The sequence below is a fragment of the Callorhinus ursinus genome, unplaced genomic scaffold, assembly GCF_003265705.2.
Source record: "Callorhinus ursinus isolate GAN/ISIS: 27379988/994484 unplaced genomic scaffold, GSC_fseal_2.0 scaffold22, whole genome shotgun sequence".
NCBI lineage: Eukaryota > Metazoa > Chordata > Mammalia > Carnivora > Otariidae > Callorhinus > Callorhinus ursinus.
In genome coordinates this window covers 5,926,647-5,939,677 of record NW_027397084.1, presented here as the reverse complement: position 1 = coordinate 5,939,677, position 13,031 = coordinate 5,926,647, and the positions used below count along the sequence as shown (strand labels likewise).

General features: G+C 39.3%; 1 protein-coding gene across 4 annotated transcripts in view; it reads right to left on the bottom strand.

Moving 5' to 3' along the window:
* CD2AP (CD2 associated protein) overlaps positions 1-8,692 on the bottom strand; it is a 133,467-nt gene extending 124,775 nt beyond the window's left edge. For 3 of the 4 annotated variants that reach the window (XM_073905063.1, XM_073905064.1, XM_025890562.2), the window contains exon 1: positions 8,193-8,692. In XM_073905063.1, the coding sequence (XP_073761164.1) occupies positions 8,193-8,196 (4 nt within the window). In that variant the 5' untranslated portion in view covers positions 8,197-8,692. The remainder of the gene's footprint in view (positions 1-8,192) is intronic. The other variant, XM_025890561.2, reaches the window with a different exon arrangement.
* Positions 8,693-13,031: the final 4,339 nt, after the last annotated feature.

Sequence of the window (13,031 nt, the reverse complement as noted above, 5' to 3'; positions counted from 1 at the left end):
GGCTATTAGCGCAGTCTTGGGGGAATCAAAATTATACTGGAATTTTCAACTTCAGGGGTGGGGGGAGGTGGTGTTCAGCACCCCTAATCCCGGAGTTGTTCAAGGGTCAACCGGTATTATAACACAGTCTTGGGTCAGAGAAGCCCTACTAAGATTATGAAGGGAATTTTATCTGCTTAACAATGGTAATAAATGACTCTCTAAACATCTAACATGAACCTAAAAGACAATTAGAGAAAACGGAGGAGTTTGGTAGGAGTAAAAATGAGAGGTACACTCTCCAAAAACAAAAAACAAAAACCCAAGTCTTTCTAAAAAAGAGCCTAACTCCACTTCAGTAAACCAAGAAACGACTCATTATTGATACTTTCAAATTTCTTATATCTTGGGGCTCCTGGGTAGGTCAGTCGTTAAGCATCTGCCTTCGGCTCAGGTCATGATCCCAGGTCCTGGGATTGACCCCCACGTCCGGCTCTCTGCTCACTGGGAAGCCTGTTTCTCGCTCTTCCACCCCCCCCCCGCTTGTGTTCCCTCTCTGTCTCTCTGTCAAAATAAATAAATAAAATCTTTTAAAAAAATTTCTTATATCTTACTTGCCTGTTTAATATTATATTGGTAGTTATGACTACTCAACACTTATTAAGGATTGTGTGCTTGTTTCTAAAACAGAATGGTAGGCTGAAACTGTAATCTGCTTTGCAATGTGTCTGAAAGAGGAGGAACTCAGGTGAAAAAGAACAGCAAAGAAAAAGCAGACAGAGGGGCGTCTGGGTGGCTCAGCTGGTTAAGCATCTGCCTTCGGCTCAGGTCATGAGCCCAGGGTCCTGGGACTGAGCCCCACATCGGGCTTCCTGCTCAGCGGGAAGCCTGCTTCTCCCTCTCCCACTCCCCGTGCGTGCTTGTGTTCCTTCTCTGAGTCTCTCTCTGCCAAATATATGAATAAAATCTTTTAAAATAAAAGAAAAAAGAAAAAGCAGACAGATCAAATCACTGGGACCTAATAAACAGAAGGAATTCCAGACTGTGACCAGGGAATATCCTCTCAAGCATTTGGACAGAGAATCTAATTCCACCCCAGTTATCCAAGACCACTTACAGATCCAGGTACGAATACAGACTAGTAATATGCTCTCAAGACAGAAAATATATAACATCTATAGCTTTGGAGCTCACCATCTTTCAGTATTAATGCTTGGCTCATCCTAAACAATTCCAATAACCAAGTTCATTTTTGTGCCTGGGAACAAATACCTACCTTGTATCTCTCATAAAAATCTGAGCCCTGTCTGGTTTGTTTCCTTGTGGCTAGGTCTTCAAGGCCTACTGCCAAACCCCATTTCCTCCCCTTTCCCACAAGGTATCAGTCTGAACATCTACCTAGTGCCTGCTACCAACCACCATCCCATTCCCACACCAAGCTGGCCCACTCCATCTATTTTTCTATACACTGCCTTTTACTACACACATCCCTCATGCTGACAGACCGACTATAGAAACATATAGACCTCTATCCAGATTCCCCAGACCAATGTTTTGGCCTCTCCTCCATCTAGAAAGACCAAAATCCTACTTGAGGTCAATCTGCCTAGTAGTTGGATATCAAAGCCTACAACTAAGCAAGTCACAGAGCAATCATAATGATAACCAAACTTACCTAATTTCAATCACATATTAGATTTTATTCACCCTTTCTCTTTTGAACACAAACTGAACACTTTCAGATCTTTAAAACCTTGCTTCACCACTTTACCTAGAAAACAAAACTGCAGCTTTGTCCTCTTCTCACCCAAATCAAGAATCATTACACCTTTCTTTGCCCTTCTTCAAGCCCTTGCCATGACACCACTTTTTACATATACATTAGAAATTTAAACATTTATCATACTTAAAATGTTTAATTCCAGTTAGTTAACATACTGTGTTATATTAGTCTCAGGTACAATATAGTGACTCAACACTTCCACACAACACCCAGTGCTCATCACAAGTGCACTGCTTAATCCCCATCACATATTTCACCCATCCCCCACCCACCTCCCCTCTGGTAAACTTCAGTTTGTTCTCTATAATTAAGAGTCTCTTTCTTGCTTTGTCTCTTTTTTTTTCCCTTTGCTCATTTGCTTCTTAAATTCCACATGAGTGAAATCATACGGTATTCTTCTCTCTCTGACTTATTTCACGTAGCATTATGCTCTCTAGCTCCACCCATGTCATTGCAAATGGCAAGATTTCATTCCTTTCTATGGCTGAATAGTCCACTGTGTGTGTGCGCACACATGCACATGTATATATACCACATCTTCTTTATCCATTCATCAGTCAGTGGACACTCGGGCTGTTTCCATATCTTGGCTATTGTAAATAATGCTGCTATGAACATTAGGGGTGCATGGGGTGCATGTGTGGCTCAGTTGGCTAAGCATCTGACCCATGATTTCAGCTCAGGTCATGATCTCAGGTTCATGAGACCAAGGCCCGCGTCAGGCTCCGCGCTGGGTATGGAGCTTGCTTGGGATTTTCTCTCTCTCCCTCTGTCCCCGACTCCACTCTCTCAATCAATCAATCAATCAATCAATAAACATAGAGGTACATGTAGCCCTCTGAATTTGTAATTTTGTATTCTTTGGGTAAATACCTAGTAGTGCAAGTGCCGGACCATAAGGTAGTTCTATTTTTAACTGTTTTCCAGAGTACTTGCATCAAGTTTGTATTCCCACCAATAGTGCATGAATGTTCCTTTATTTCCACATCCTCACCAACACCCGTTGTTTCTTGTGTTGATGATTTTAGCCATTCTAACAGGTGTGAGGTAATAGTTCATAATCGTCTCGACTTGCATTTGCCTGATAAATGATGTTGAGCATCTTTTCATGTCACTGCTGGCTATCTGTATGTCTTCTTTGGAAAAATGTCTACTCATGAATTCTGCCCATTGGTTAACTGGATTATTTGGTTTTTGGGTGTTGAGTTTTAGAAGTTCTTTATGTATTTTGGATACTAACCCTTTATCAGATATATCATTTGCAAATATCTTCTCCATTCTGCAGGTTGCCTTTTAATTTTGTTGACTGCTTCTTTTGCTGTGCAGAAACTTTTTATTTTGATGTAGTCCCAATAGTTCATTTTTGCTTTTGTTTTCCCTTGCCTGGGGAGACATCTAGAAAGAAGGTGCTATGGCTGATGTCAAAGAAGTTACTGCCTGTGTTCTCTCCTAGGATTTTTATGGTTTCAGTTCTCACATTTAGGTCTTTAATCCATTCTGAATTTATTTTTGTGTATGGTGTAAAAAATGGTCCAGTTTCATTCTTTTACAAACTGCTGTCCACTTTTCCCAATACCATTTGTTGAAGAGACTTTTTTCTCACTGGATATTCTTTTCTGCTTTGTCAAAGATTAATTGACCACATAATTGTATGTTTGTAATTGTAGGTTATTTCTGGATTTTCTATTCTGTTCCACTGATATATATGTCTATTTTTGTACCAGTACCATACTGTTTTGATTACTACAGCTTTGTAATGTAACTTTGAAGTCCAGAACTGATGGCTCCAGCTTTGCTTTTCTTTTTCAAGATGGCTTTGGCTCTTCAGGGTCTTTTGTGTTCCACACAAATTTTAGAACAGCTTGTTCTAGTTCTGTGAAAAATGCTGTTGGTATTTGGATAAGGACTGCAGTAAATGTGTAGACTGCTTTAGGTAGTAGAGACATTTTTAAATGTTTATTCTTCCAATCTATGATCATGGAATGCCTTTCCATTTCTTTGTGTCGTCTTCAATTTCTTTCATCAGTGTTTTATACTTTTCAAAGTACAGGTCTTTCATCTCTTTGATTAGGTTCATTCCTAGATATCTTATTATTTCTGGTGCAATTGTAAATAGGATTGTTTTCTTAATTTCACTTTCTGCTGCTTCCTTATTGGTGTATAGAAATGCAACAGATTTCTGTACATTGATTTTGTATCCTGTGACTTTACTGAATTCATTTATCAGTTCTAGCAGTTTTTTGGTAGAGTCAGGTTTCCTATATCACGTCACCTGCAAATAGGGAAAGTTTTACTTCTTCTTTACAAATTCGGATGCCTTTTATTTCTTTTTGTTGTGTGACTGCTGTGGCTAGGACTTCCAGGACTATGTTGAATAAAAGTGGTGAGAGTAGACATCCTTCCCTGTCTTGTTCCTGACCTTAGGGGAGGAGCTCTCAATTTTTCCCCATTCAGGATGATGTTAGCTTTGGTTTTTCATAGATGGTTTTTATTATGTTCAGATATGTTCCTCATAAACCTACTTTGTGGAGGGTTTTTATCATGAATAGATGTTGTACTTTGTCAAATGCTTTTTCTGCATCTATTGAAATGATAATATGGTTCTTATCCTTCCATTTATTGATAGGATGTATCACACTGACTGATTTGCGATCAAAATACATTTCACAGAGAAAGATATTCCATCACAGAAAAGAGGACAAAAACATAATCACAGATCTGGATTACATACAAATAAAAATTTGGAGGCATTTTTGATTAGCAAATGGAATGAACCAAAGGCACTTCATGTTTTACAACTTTGTTTTTATCTCAAATGCCTTAAAATTTAGATCTTAATTAAGTTAATCTGACATCATTTTACTTTGTAAACTCCTCATTTAGAGAAGTATACGGCATAGATCAGGCTAGTTTCCACAGGAAAATATAAAATATTATCAGTGTGAATGTCCACCCTTAATGGGATTTTATGGAACTATAATTATTCAAAGTTTGAAACACTTAGAAAAACCTGATCACGAGTACTTAGTAATTAACAAATACAACTTACTATTAGTTTTGTTAGTGATCCAAATTTGAAACAAAAATTTCCTAATATGACTATTTCATGCTCTGGATCAGTTTAACCGAAATAAATCCTGAGACTGAAAGGTGAACCCTTAGCAGGCAACTTCCATTTGCCACTACTTATCTGCATGAGTCAAGATTTTCTCCAAATAGTGCAACAAAGTAAAATAAGGAAATAAATCACTCTATTATACTAGTGCATAGACCATCTCTAAACCAATTGCACTTTTCTGTCCATTAAAACTGCCTCATAATTTAAACATGTTGACTGGCTATATATGAGCTTAAAAAAAAAAACAACCTGAACTAAGAAGTTCATAACCTTACCTAAAATTAACAGAAATTCAATCATTAAAATCCACTTACTTTTTCAAAAATAAAAATTCAGACATTGTAACACTTTGTACCATTTGCTATCTTTTCCCCTTCAAAATGCAGATCTGTATTTCTGGAATAAGAAAAGTTAAGTTTTGCCTTTCTATATCTCTAAACTCTCCACAAATTCTTTCACACAGAATACCTCAAATTTCTACATGTTAAGCATTCCTCTATATGAAGAAACTAAAAGCAATGCTTTAGCTTAACATAAAATTCAAAGAAACTAGTCTTCTAGTACTCATCCCATTTACTTTCCCCAAAACTACTAAACTTACTAACAATAATGGACTTTTTCAAAATATAATCAATACTGGAAAAAAAAAACTCCCTACATAATTTTTATAAGGATACATAAAATTAAATTTCTGGGAAAAAAAATGAATGTCTGCATTACTACAAAACATCTTATTCCACCAATTTTGTAAATGCAATATGAGCTTCTAACAAAGGTCAAAAATTGAGAATTGTTTTTATAAGTTGGTGCAAGAATTAGGGAAATCATTTGAAAATGAAAATAAGAGCAATCAACACTGGCCATGTTCCAAACACTTTACAAGTATTAGCTCATCCAATCCCCGTAACAACCTATGAGGTTATTTTTACTCCATTTACAGAGTAAGAAACTGAAGCAGAGACAGGTTAAGTAACTCGCTCAGTCACAACCGCTAATAGGTGGAAGAGCCAGGATTTGACCTCAAGCTGTCCCGGTCCAGAGCCCTGCTCTTAACTCTCCAGTTATACTACCTACCTAAATAGTTCACATGGTAGGAACCATCACTTAATAGGTATCCAAATTATTTCAAAACAAAGAAATTAAAGATTTTTTCATTCTGTGACACACCGGATAAAATAACATACATATTTTTTTAAGCTGCCATCTTAAATCATAAGAAATAAAGACTGATGATAATAAAACCAAGCAAATGAAATTTATATTAAAGAGGAAACTCCTTTTAAACGATTTTGATAACTTTAACATGCATTATTACACGACCAATAAATTTAAAGTATACATTCATATAGAAATGCCTGACAAATGCCTTTCAAAAATTAACTACAAATGCCAAGTAATCAACCTTCAAAACACATGCTGGGTAGTCAAGTTGAGAGCATACGAACAACACACTTTACCTAGATAATGTGGCAACTTGCCTAACCAGAACACAGCAGAGAAGTCACTAAGGAAAGGCCTCTGAACAATTAAAATAGATACTCCAATGCCCAAGTATTGATGCTAATTTTCCTCAAGGTAACATCTCACACACTAAGTAAAGGTATACTTATTTTCCCCTTATGCAGAATTACAAATTTGAATGATTCCCACACTCATAGAAAAATTAGAGAAGGGAGAATGAAGGGGGCTCTAATCAGAGTGACAAACATCCAATAGGAAAGCAGAAAATATTTAAATAACATCAAAATGCAAAAGAATCGAATCAACAGTCCTATATACAATCCAACACATCCCTCAAGGCATCACAGTAACCGATGGTCACAAATGATGGCCCTAGGCCATCAAAAGGTTTAATTATATTCTGCATCCTATTTAAGACAAGAATTACATATTTTAGTATGATTTTCATCCAAATCGGTTAAAGTGGTTTTATAATTTGATGCGTAAAGGAATAAACCGTCAAATACTCAGTAAACTCAACAAATCAATTAGAAAGGAATTCATGTGGAAGTTCAAACAGCAAAGGTTTTACCCTCTGGAGGTATAAGAGTAGTTTGTGTACAAAAGTTACCTGAAAGACAAAAAGTAGAAAGTCTAGTAAAATACAGAAGAGCTAACGAGGATCTGTAAACACTATGCTTAAAGCATTGCCCACAAAACATTGTGTGGGCAGAAGGTGCCACATCAGCAGTAGTCTGTATTTGTCCTGCTTCTAAATCATTTGTTAGCTGCATGAATTATTAATTTCGGTTAACAGTATGTTGATATGAAGAGTACCAACTCTCAACTACAAAAAAATGATAGCGTTCTCCTGATTTACTCTACAAAACCAAAGTTGGGATTATTCTTCTAGAACATGCTTATGCTCGACGGTGGCACAAATTTATGTTTTATAATGACACACATTTATTTTGGCACACACACACTTCTTTTCAATTGCTTTTAATTTTTAAAGGATTAAGAGAGTGCCTAGCCCGCACCGAAATGTGCTATCAAAAGAACTGTTACACTACTCAACAAAACTCCCTTTCAAACCAGGTTGCAACACATTCTGCTTTTTCTAGCTCCCAACAAAACTTTAAAGCACATAGTAAATAACGAATAAGGCCTTGTACTTTTCTCTCCTCTCGCAAGGAAGTCTAACTCCAAACAGGAAACAGCTTCTCAAAGGGTTCAACACTGAAATCCTATCAAACCCTAACTCGGTCCTCAGGAAGAGATTTGATATTTAAGTGCCAACACACTTGCCTAGGTAAAAACAAATTAAATACTCAAGTTTCCCTGTCCTTGAGACATCCCTCCCTTAAAAGTTTTAGTGGAGGAAAAAAAATTACCTTTCCTAACAACAACAAACGAAAAACTTATTAAAAGGCCAATCTATACAAAGCCTAGCAGAAGATAAAGAAATTAAAAGTGCTACTTTGTCAAGTTTTTCCACCACCCTCCCCCATCCGACCAGAAGGGGGTAGGGAAAGAGGAGGCTGGGGAAGGGAGGGAAGTTCAGGCTAAGGTTAGCTGGGCAGTGGGCGCGGAGAGGGGACCGGGTACCCCCTCCCCCCTTCCCTCACCTTTCCGGAGAGCAGGAAGAGGCGGGGAGGGGAGCGCAGGAGAAAGCACCCGCAAGCCCTCCGACCAATTTCTCTGCGAGAAGAGCAAGGTGGAAGGCAGGGCGAGGAGGGGCGGTGGAGAGGGTGCGGTGTTGCCGCGAAGGGGCTGACCCCGGTCCCTCCCTGCCGAGACCTAGAAGGGGAACCGCCTGCCCTAATCGTGAAGGTCCGGCCGGGCGGCAGGAAAATCCCGCGAGTCTCTTACCCATGCTGGGGGCTCCCGCAGGAAGAAGCCCGGCGCCCCCTGCTCCTCCTCCGGCAGATCGCGCGGCCGCACTTGCGGCGGGAGGCGGGCCCCGCGCTCCGCTCCTGCCCCTCCTGAACTCAGGCGGGGTGAAGAGATGCCTCCATCCGCCCGCGGCGTTCCCCGGCCAGTCCCGTCAGCGCGACCCGCGAGCTAGAAGCTACAGCGGCGGCTCCTCGCTCCTGGCCTCCGCCGAAGCCGCGGCGGCGGCGGCGGCGGCGCGGGAGAGCCCTCCCCCGCCCGCCCAGACGGCGGCTTTCCCAAACCCCGGACGCTCCCGCAGCAGGGGTGGGACCTGCCAGTACGTCCTGGCCGCCGGCTCCAACCGGGAGAGCCCGCCGAACCCCGGAGCCCGCCTCCCGCCGCTCCCTTCCACAACCGCCGTTCTAGAATGCGACACCGAAAACAGAGGTGGAGACCCCACAGAGGCCGGGAAGGTGCCGGGAGCTGGACCCGGGAGGAGGGAAATCTCGCGAGAACCCCCTCGGTCTCCCTGCCCCGCCCCCTCCGCGTCCCGGCTCACTACCCGGCACCCCAGCTGGTGCCAGGTGCGGTGACGTCAGGGCCGAGGAGTCGCGCGCCACCCGCGTCCAGGTGCAGCAGGCTGAAGAGGAAGGAATCCGGAAGAGTTGCGGTTACTCCTTCGCCTTGAAGTTCGGCACAGCTGGGACGGCCGTTTTGTATGGTTTGTCGCCCCAGAGGGAAACAAAGTTTTTGCTCATAAGCAGAGTGAGCCTGTGTTGTGAGCCTGTGTTGCCCCACTTTCCGCGGGGGCGATGCGGTGTTCCTCTGTGCAGAGCGGCAGGTTCTGGGGGACGTAACAGAAAACAAGGCAAGAAACAGAGGCCCAAAGACAGAGACCTCTTGCTTTCAACCCTCAGAGGCCCAGCTCCTCCGCGGAACCCCGTAGTTTACCTTGCAAAGTTCTTAACGAATCACAAGCATTTGTTCGTGGGAAAAACAAAACAAAACGCTAGGCACACACAAAATTATATTTTACAGAAATAAATCATTGGTTAATTTAGCCTCTGTCAGCTGACTACAACATCTAAATCCTTTTACTTGAGCAGGGGAAGAAATAGTCATTATTTGAAATATTGCCAGGCATTTTTTCGAGCCTCCATATGAGGAAGGACATGGGATTACTGTAATCAAACATAAACATTTCTTAGAGGAGCTGGAACAAGTATAATTCAGCCAGGTTTGTCCCCCTACTGTTTAAATAGACCCAATTCCAGACATGTGTGAGAGCAACACTTGTTGACTGCCAACTACTGTGCCTAATGCTTTTTAAAGCAATTATGTCATTTAATTCTCAAAACTATGAATTGTAAGAATTACGAATCTAAACACTAAAACTGCCTTGCTGTTTGGAATCAAGTAGACCTGGGTTTCTGACACAGCACAGCCATTTACTTTTTTGTTGGATCTTGGGTAAATTAACTAAACCTGGCTGAACATTTTGTTGAGTCTGTTGAAAGAAATCTTTACACTATAAAGCATAGTGTCTGTCACATAGTAGCAATCTTCTATTTATTCCCACTATCTCTTACCTGCTTTTGCCATCTTTTAATATTTTTTCTTCCAAAAAGGTTGCATATGGTACCTTTATAATAAGAATTGTCAATCATAATCAGAGCTGAAAAGGACAAAATAAAAAATTTTAATACACTAAATGAGATGTACATGTTGGCTGTGTTGTATTAAAACTACAGAACATGTGCCCTTTTTCAATCAACAAATATTTTTCAGCACGGTCGACATACGATATTATAGGAGTTTGAGGTGTACAATATGGTGATTCAACATATATACATTATTGAAGTTGTTGCAGAGTTGCAGGGTTCTTGTCTCAGGGAGTCCAAGAATGAATCTCCTGGACACAAAAGGGTGAGGTGAAAGTTTATTAAGTGAAGGTGAGAACAGAAAGGAAAGAAAAAAACTCTGGGGTGAGAGGGGGTCCCTAACGGTTTGCCACTGAGGGCTTTTATGATGGGTCTTCTACAGAAAACTGACCAGAGAACTTGACCTCTGGTAACACCATGTTTATGTCCCCTTCAGGTTTGGTAAATTTCAGTGGCCAATTTGTACCTTTCATGAAAATATCTTGTCTATAACAAAACAAACAGGGTCCTCTCCTTATGTTCCCTTACCTCTGGTTTTGTTTGTAACTCTCATGAAAGTATTTCATCTCTAACATTTCTGGTCATCTGGGATTTCTGTGAGCCTGGTCAGTAGCCCCCTACCTATGTCTCCCTACCTAGCCCCACCTGTCCTTTACTCAAAGTGAACACCAGGATAAATTAAACTACTATCTCTCACCATACAAAGTTGCTAAAAAATTATTAACTATATTCTCTATGTTGTACATTGCATCCCCGTGTCTTATTTATTTCATAACTGGAAGCTTGTGCCTTTTTTTCCCCTTCTTCTACTTTGCCCATCCTCCCACCCTCTTCCCTCTGGCAACCACCAGATTCTTCTCTGTACCTGTGAATGGGTTTTGTTGTGTTTTTTAGATTCCACATATAAGTGAAATCATAGAATATTTGTCTTTCTCTATCTGGCTTATTTCACTTAGCATAATACCCTCCAGGTCCATTCATGTTGTCACAAATGGTAAGATTTTATTCTTATGCGTAAATAATATTCCAGTGTGTGTGTGTGTGTGTGTGTGTGTGTGTGTACCCCATCTTTACAATATATATATATATATTATACATATATAATATATATACACACCACATTTTCTATATCCATTCATGTATGATAGACACAAGTTGTATCTGTATCTTGACTATTGTAAATATCGCTGCAATATACATAGAGACAAAATATCTTTTCAAATTAGTGTTTTTGTTTTCTTCAGATAAATACCCAGAAGTGGAAGTGCTGGATCACATGGTAGTTCTATTTTTAATTTTTTCAGGAACCTCCATACTGTTTTCCATGGTGGCTATACCATTTTGCATTCCACCAGTAGTGCACAAGGTGTCCTCTTTCTCCACATCCTCCTCAATACTTGTTATTTCTTGCTTTTTTTTTATACTAGCCGTTCTGACAGGTATAAAGTGGTATCTCATTGTTTTGATTTGCATTTCCCTAATGATTAGTAATGTTGCATATCTTATCATGTATCTGTTGGCCATCTGTATTTGGTGTTTTTTGTAGAAATGTCTGTTCAGGTCCTCTGACCATTTTTTAACTTGATTATTTTGGTTTTTTGTTAATATTGAGCTGTGTGGGTTCTTTATATATTTTGAATATTAACCAATTAATTATATCATTTGTGAATATCTTCTCTCATACAATAAGTTGTTTTTCACTATGCTGATGGTTTTCTTTGCTGTGCAAAATTTTTCAGTTTTGTGTAGTCCCATTTGTTTGCTTTTGTTGCCCTTCCCAGAGGAGATAAATCCAAAACAGATATTGCCAAGACTGACGTCTAAGAGTGTGCTGCATATGTGTCCTCCTAGGAGCTTTATCCTTTCCAGTCTTGACATTTAGGTCTTTAGTCCATTTAGAGTTACTTTTGTATGTGGTGTAAGAAAGCAGTCTGGGTTCATTCTTTTGCATGTCAATGTCCAGTTTTCCCAGAATCATTTATTGAAGAGACTATGTTTTCCCCATTGTATATTCTTCCCTCCTTAGTCACAGACTAATTGACTATGTAAGCATGGGTTTATTCCTGGACTCTCTGTTCTATTGATCCAAGTGTCTGTTTTTGTGAGAGCAACATACTGTTTTTGATTACTAGAGCTTTGTAGTATAGTTAGAAATCTGAGAGTGTGATAATGCCAGCTTTGTTCTTTTTTTCTCTAGATTGCTTTGGTTATTCGGATCCTTTTGTGGTCCCATACAAGTTTTAAGATTGTTTGCTGCTGTTATTTCCATCAGTGTTCATCAAAGATATTGGCCTGTAGTTTTATTTTTTTGTTTTATTTTATTTTGTTTTTGTTTTATTTTTTTTATTTTTTTTTTTCTTTGCTGTGGTCTTTCCTTCCTTTCTGGGGTCTTTGGTTTTGGTGTCAGGGTGATGCTGGACCCATAGAATAAGTTTGAAAGTGTCCCTTTTTCTTTATTTTTTGGAATAGTTTGAGAAGGATAGGTATTAACTCTTCTTTCAATGTTTAGTGAAATTCACCTGTGAAGCTTTCTGGTCCCAGACTTCTGTTTTTCAGGAGTTTTTGATTACTGATTCAATTTTACTACTAGTAATCAATCTGTTCAGATTTTCTATTTCTTTGTAATTCAGTCTTGGAAAGTTTTGTGTTTCTAGGAATTTATCCATTTTTTTCTGGATTGTTTCATTCATTGACATATAATTTTTGTGGAAGTCTCTTATGATCCTTTGTAGTTCTGTGGTATCTGTTGTACTTCTCTTTCGTTTCTGATTTCATTTATTTGGGCCCTCTATTTTTTCTTGATGAATCTGGCTAAAGGTTTTGTTTTGTTTTGTTTTTTTAAAGAACCGACTCTTAGTTTCATTGATTTCTTTATATATTTTTTAATCTCTATTTCATTTATTTCTGCTCTAGTCTTTCTTATTTCTTCCCTTTACTAATTTTGGGTTTTGTTCCTCTTTTTTCTAGTTGCTTTGGATATAAATTAGATTGTTTATTTTGGGAATTTTCTTATTTCTTAAGCTAGGCCTGTATCATTATGAACTTCCCTCTCAGAACTGCTTGTTGTTGTTGTTGTTGTTGTTTACACAGAACTGCTTTTGTTATGTCCCATAGGTTTTGCTTGTTGTGATTCCTTCCATTGTCATTTGTCTCAAGGTATCTTTTTATTCTCTCT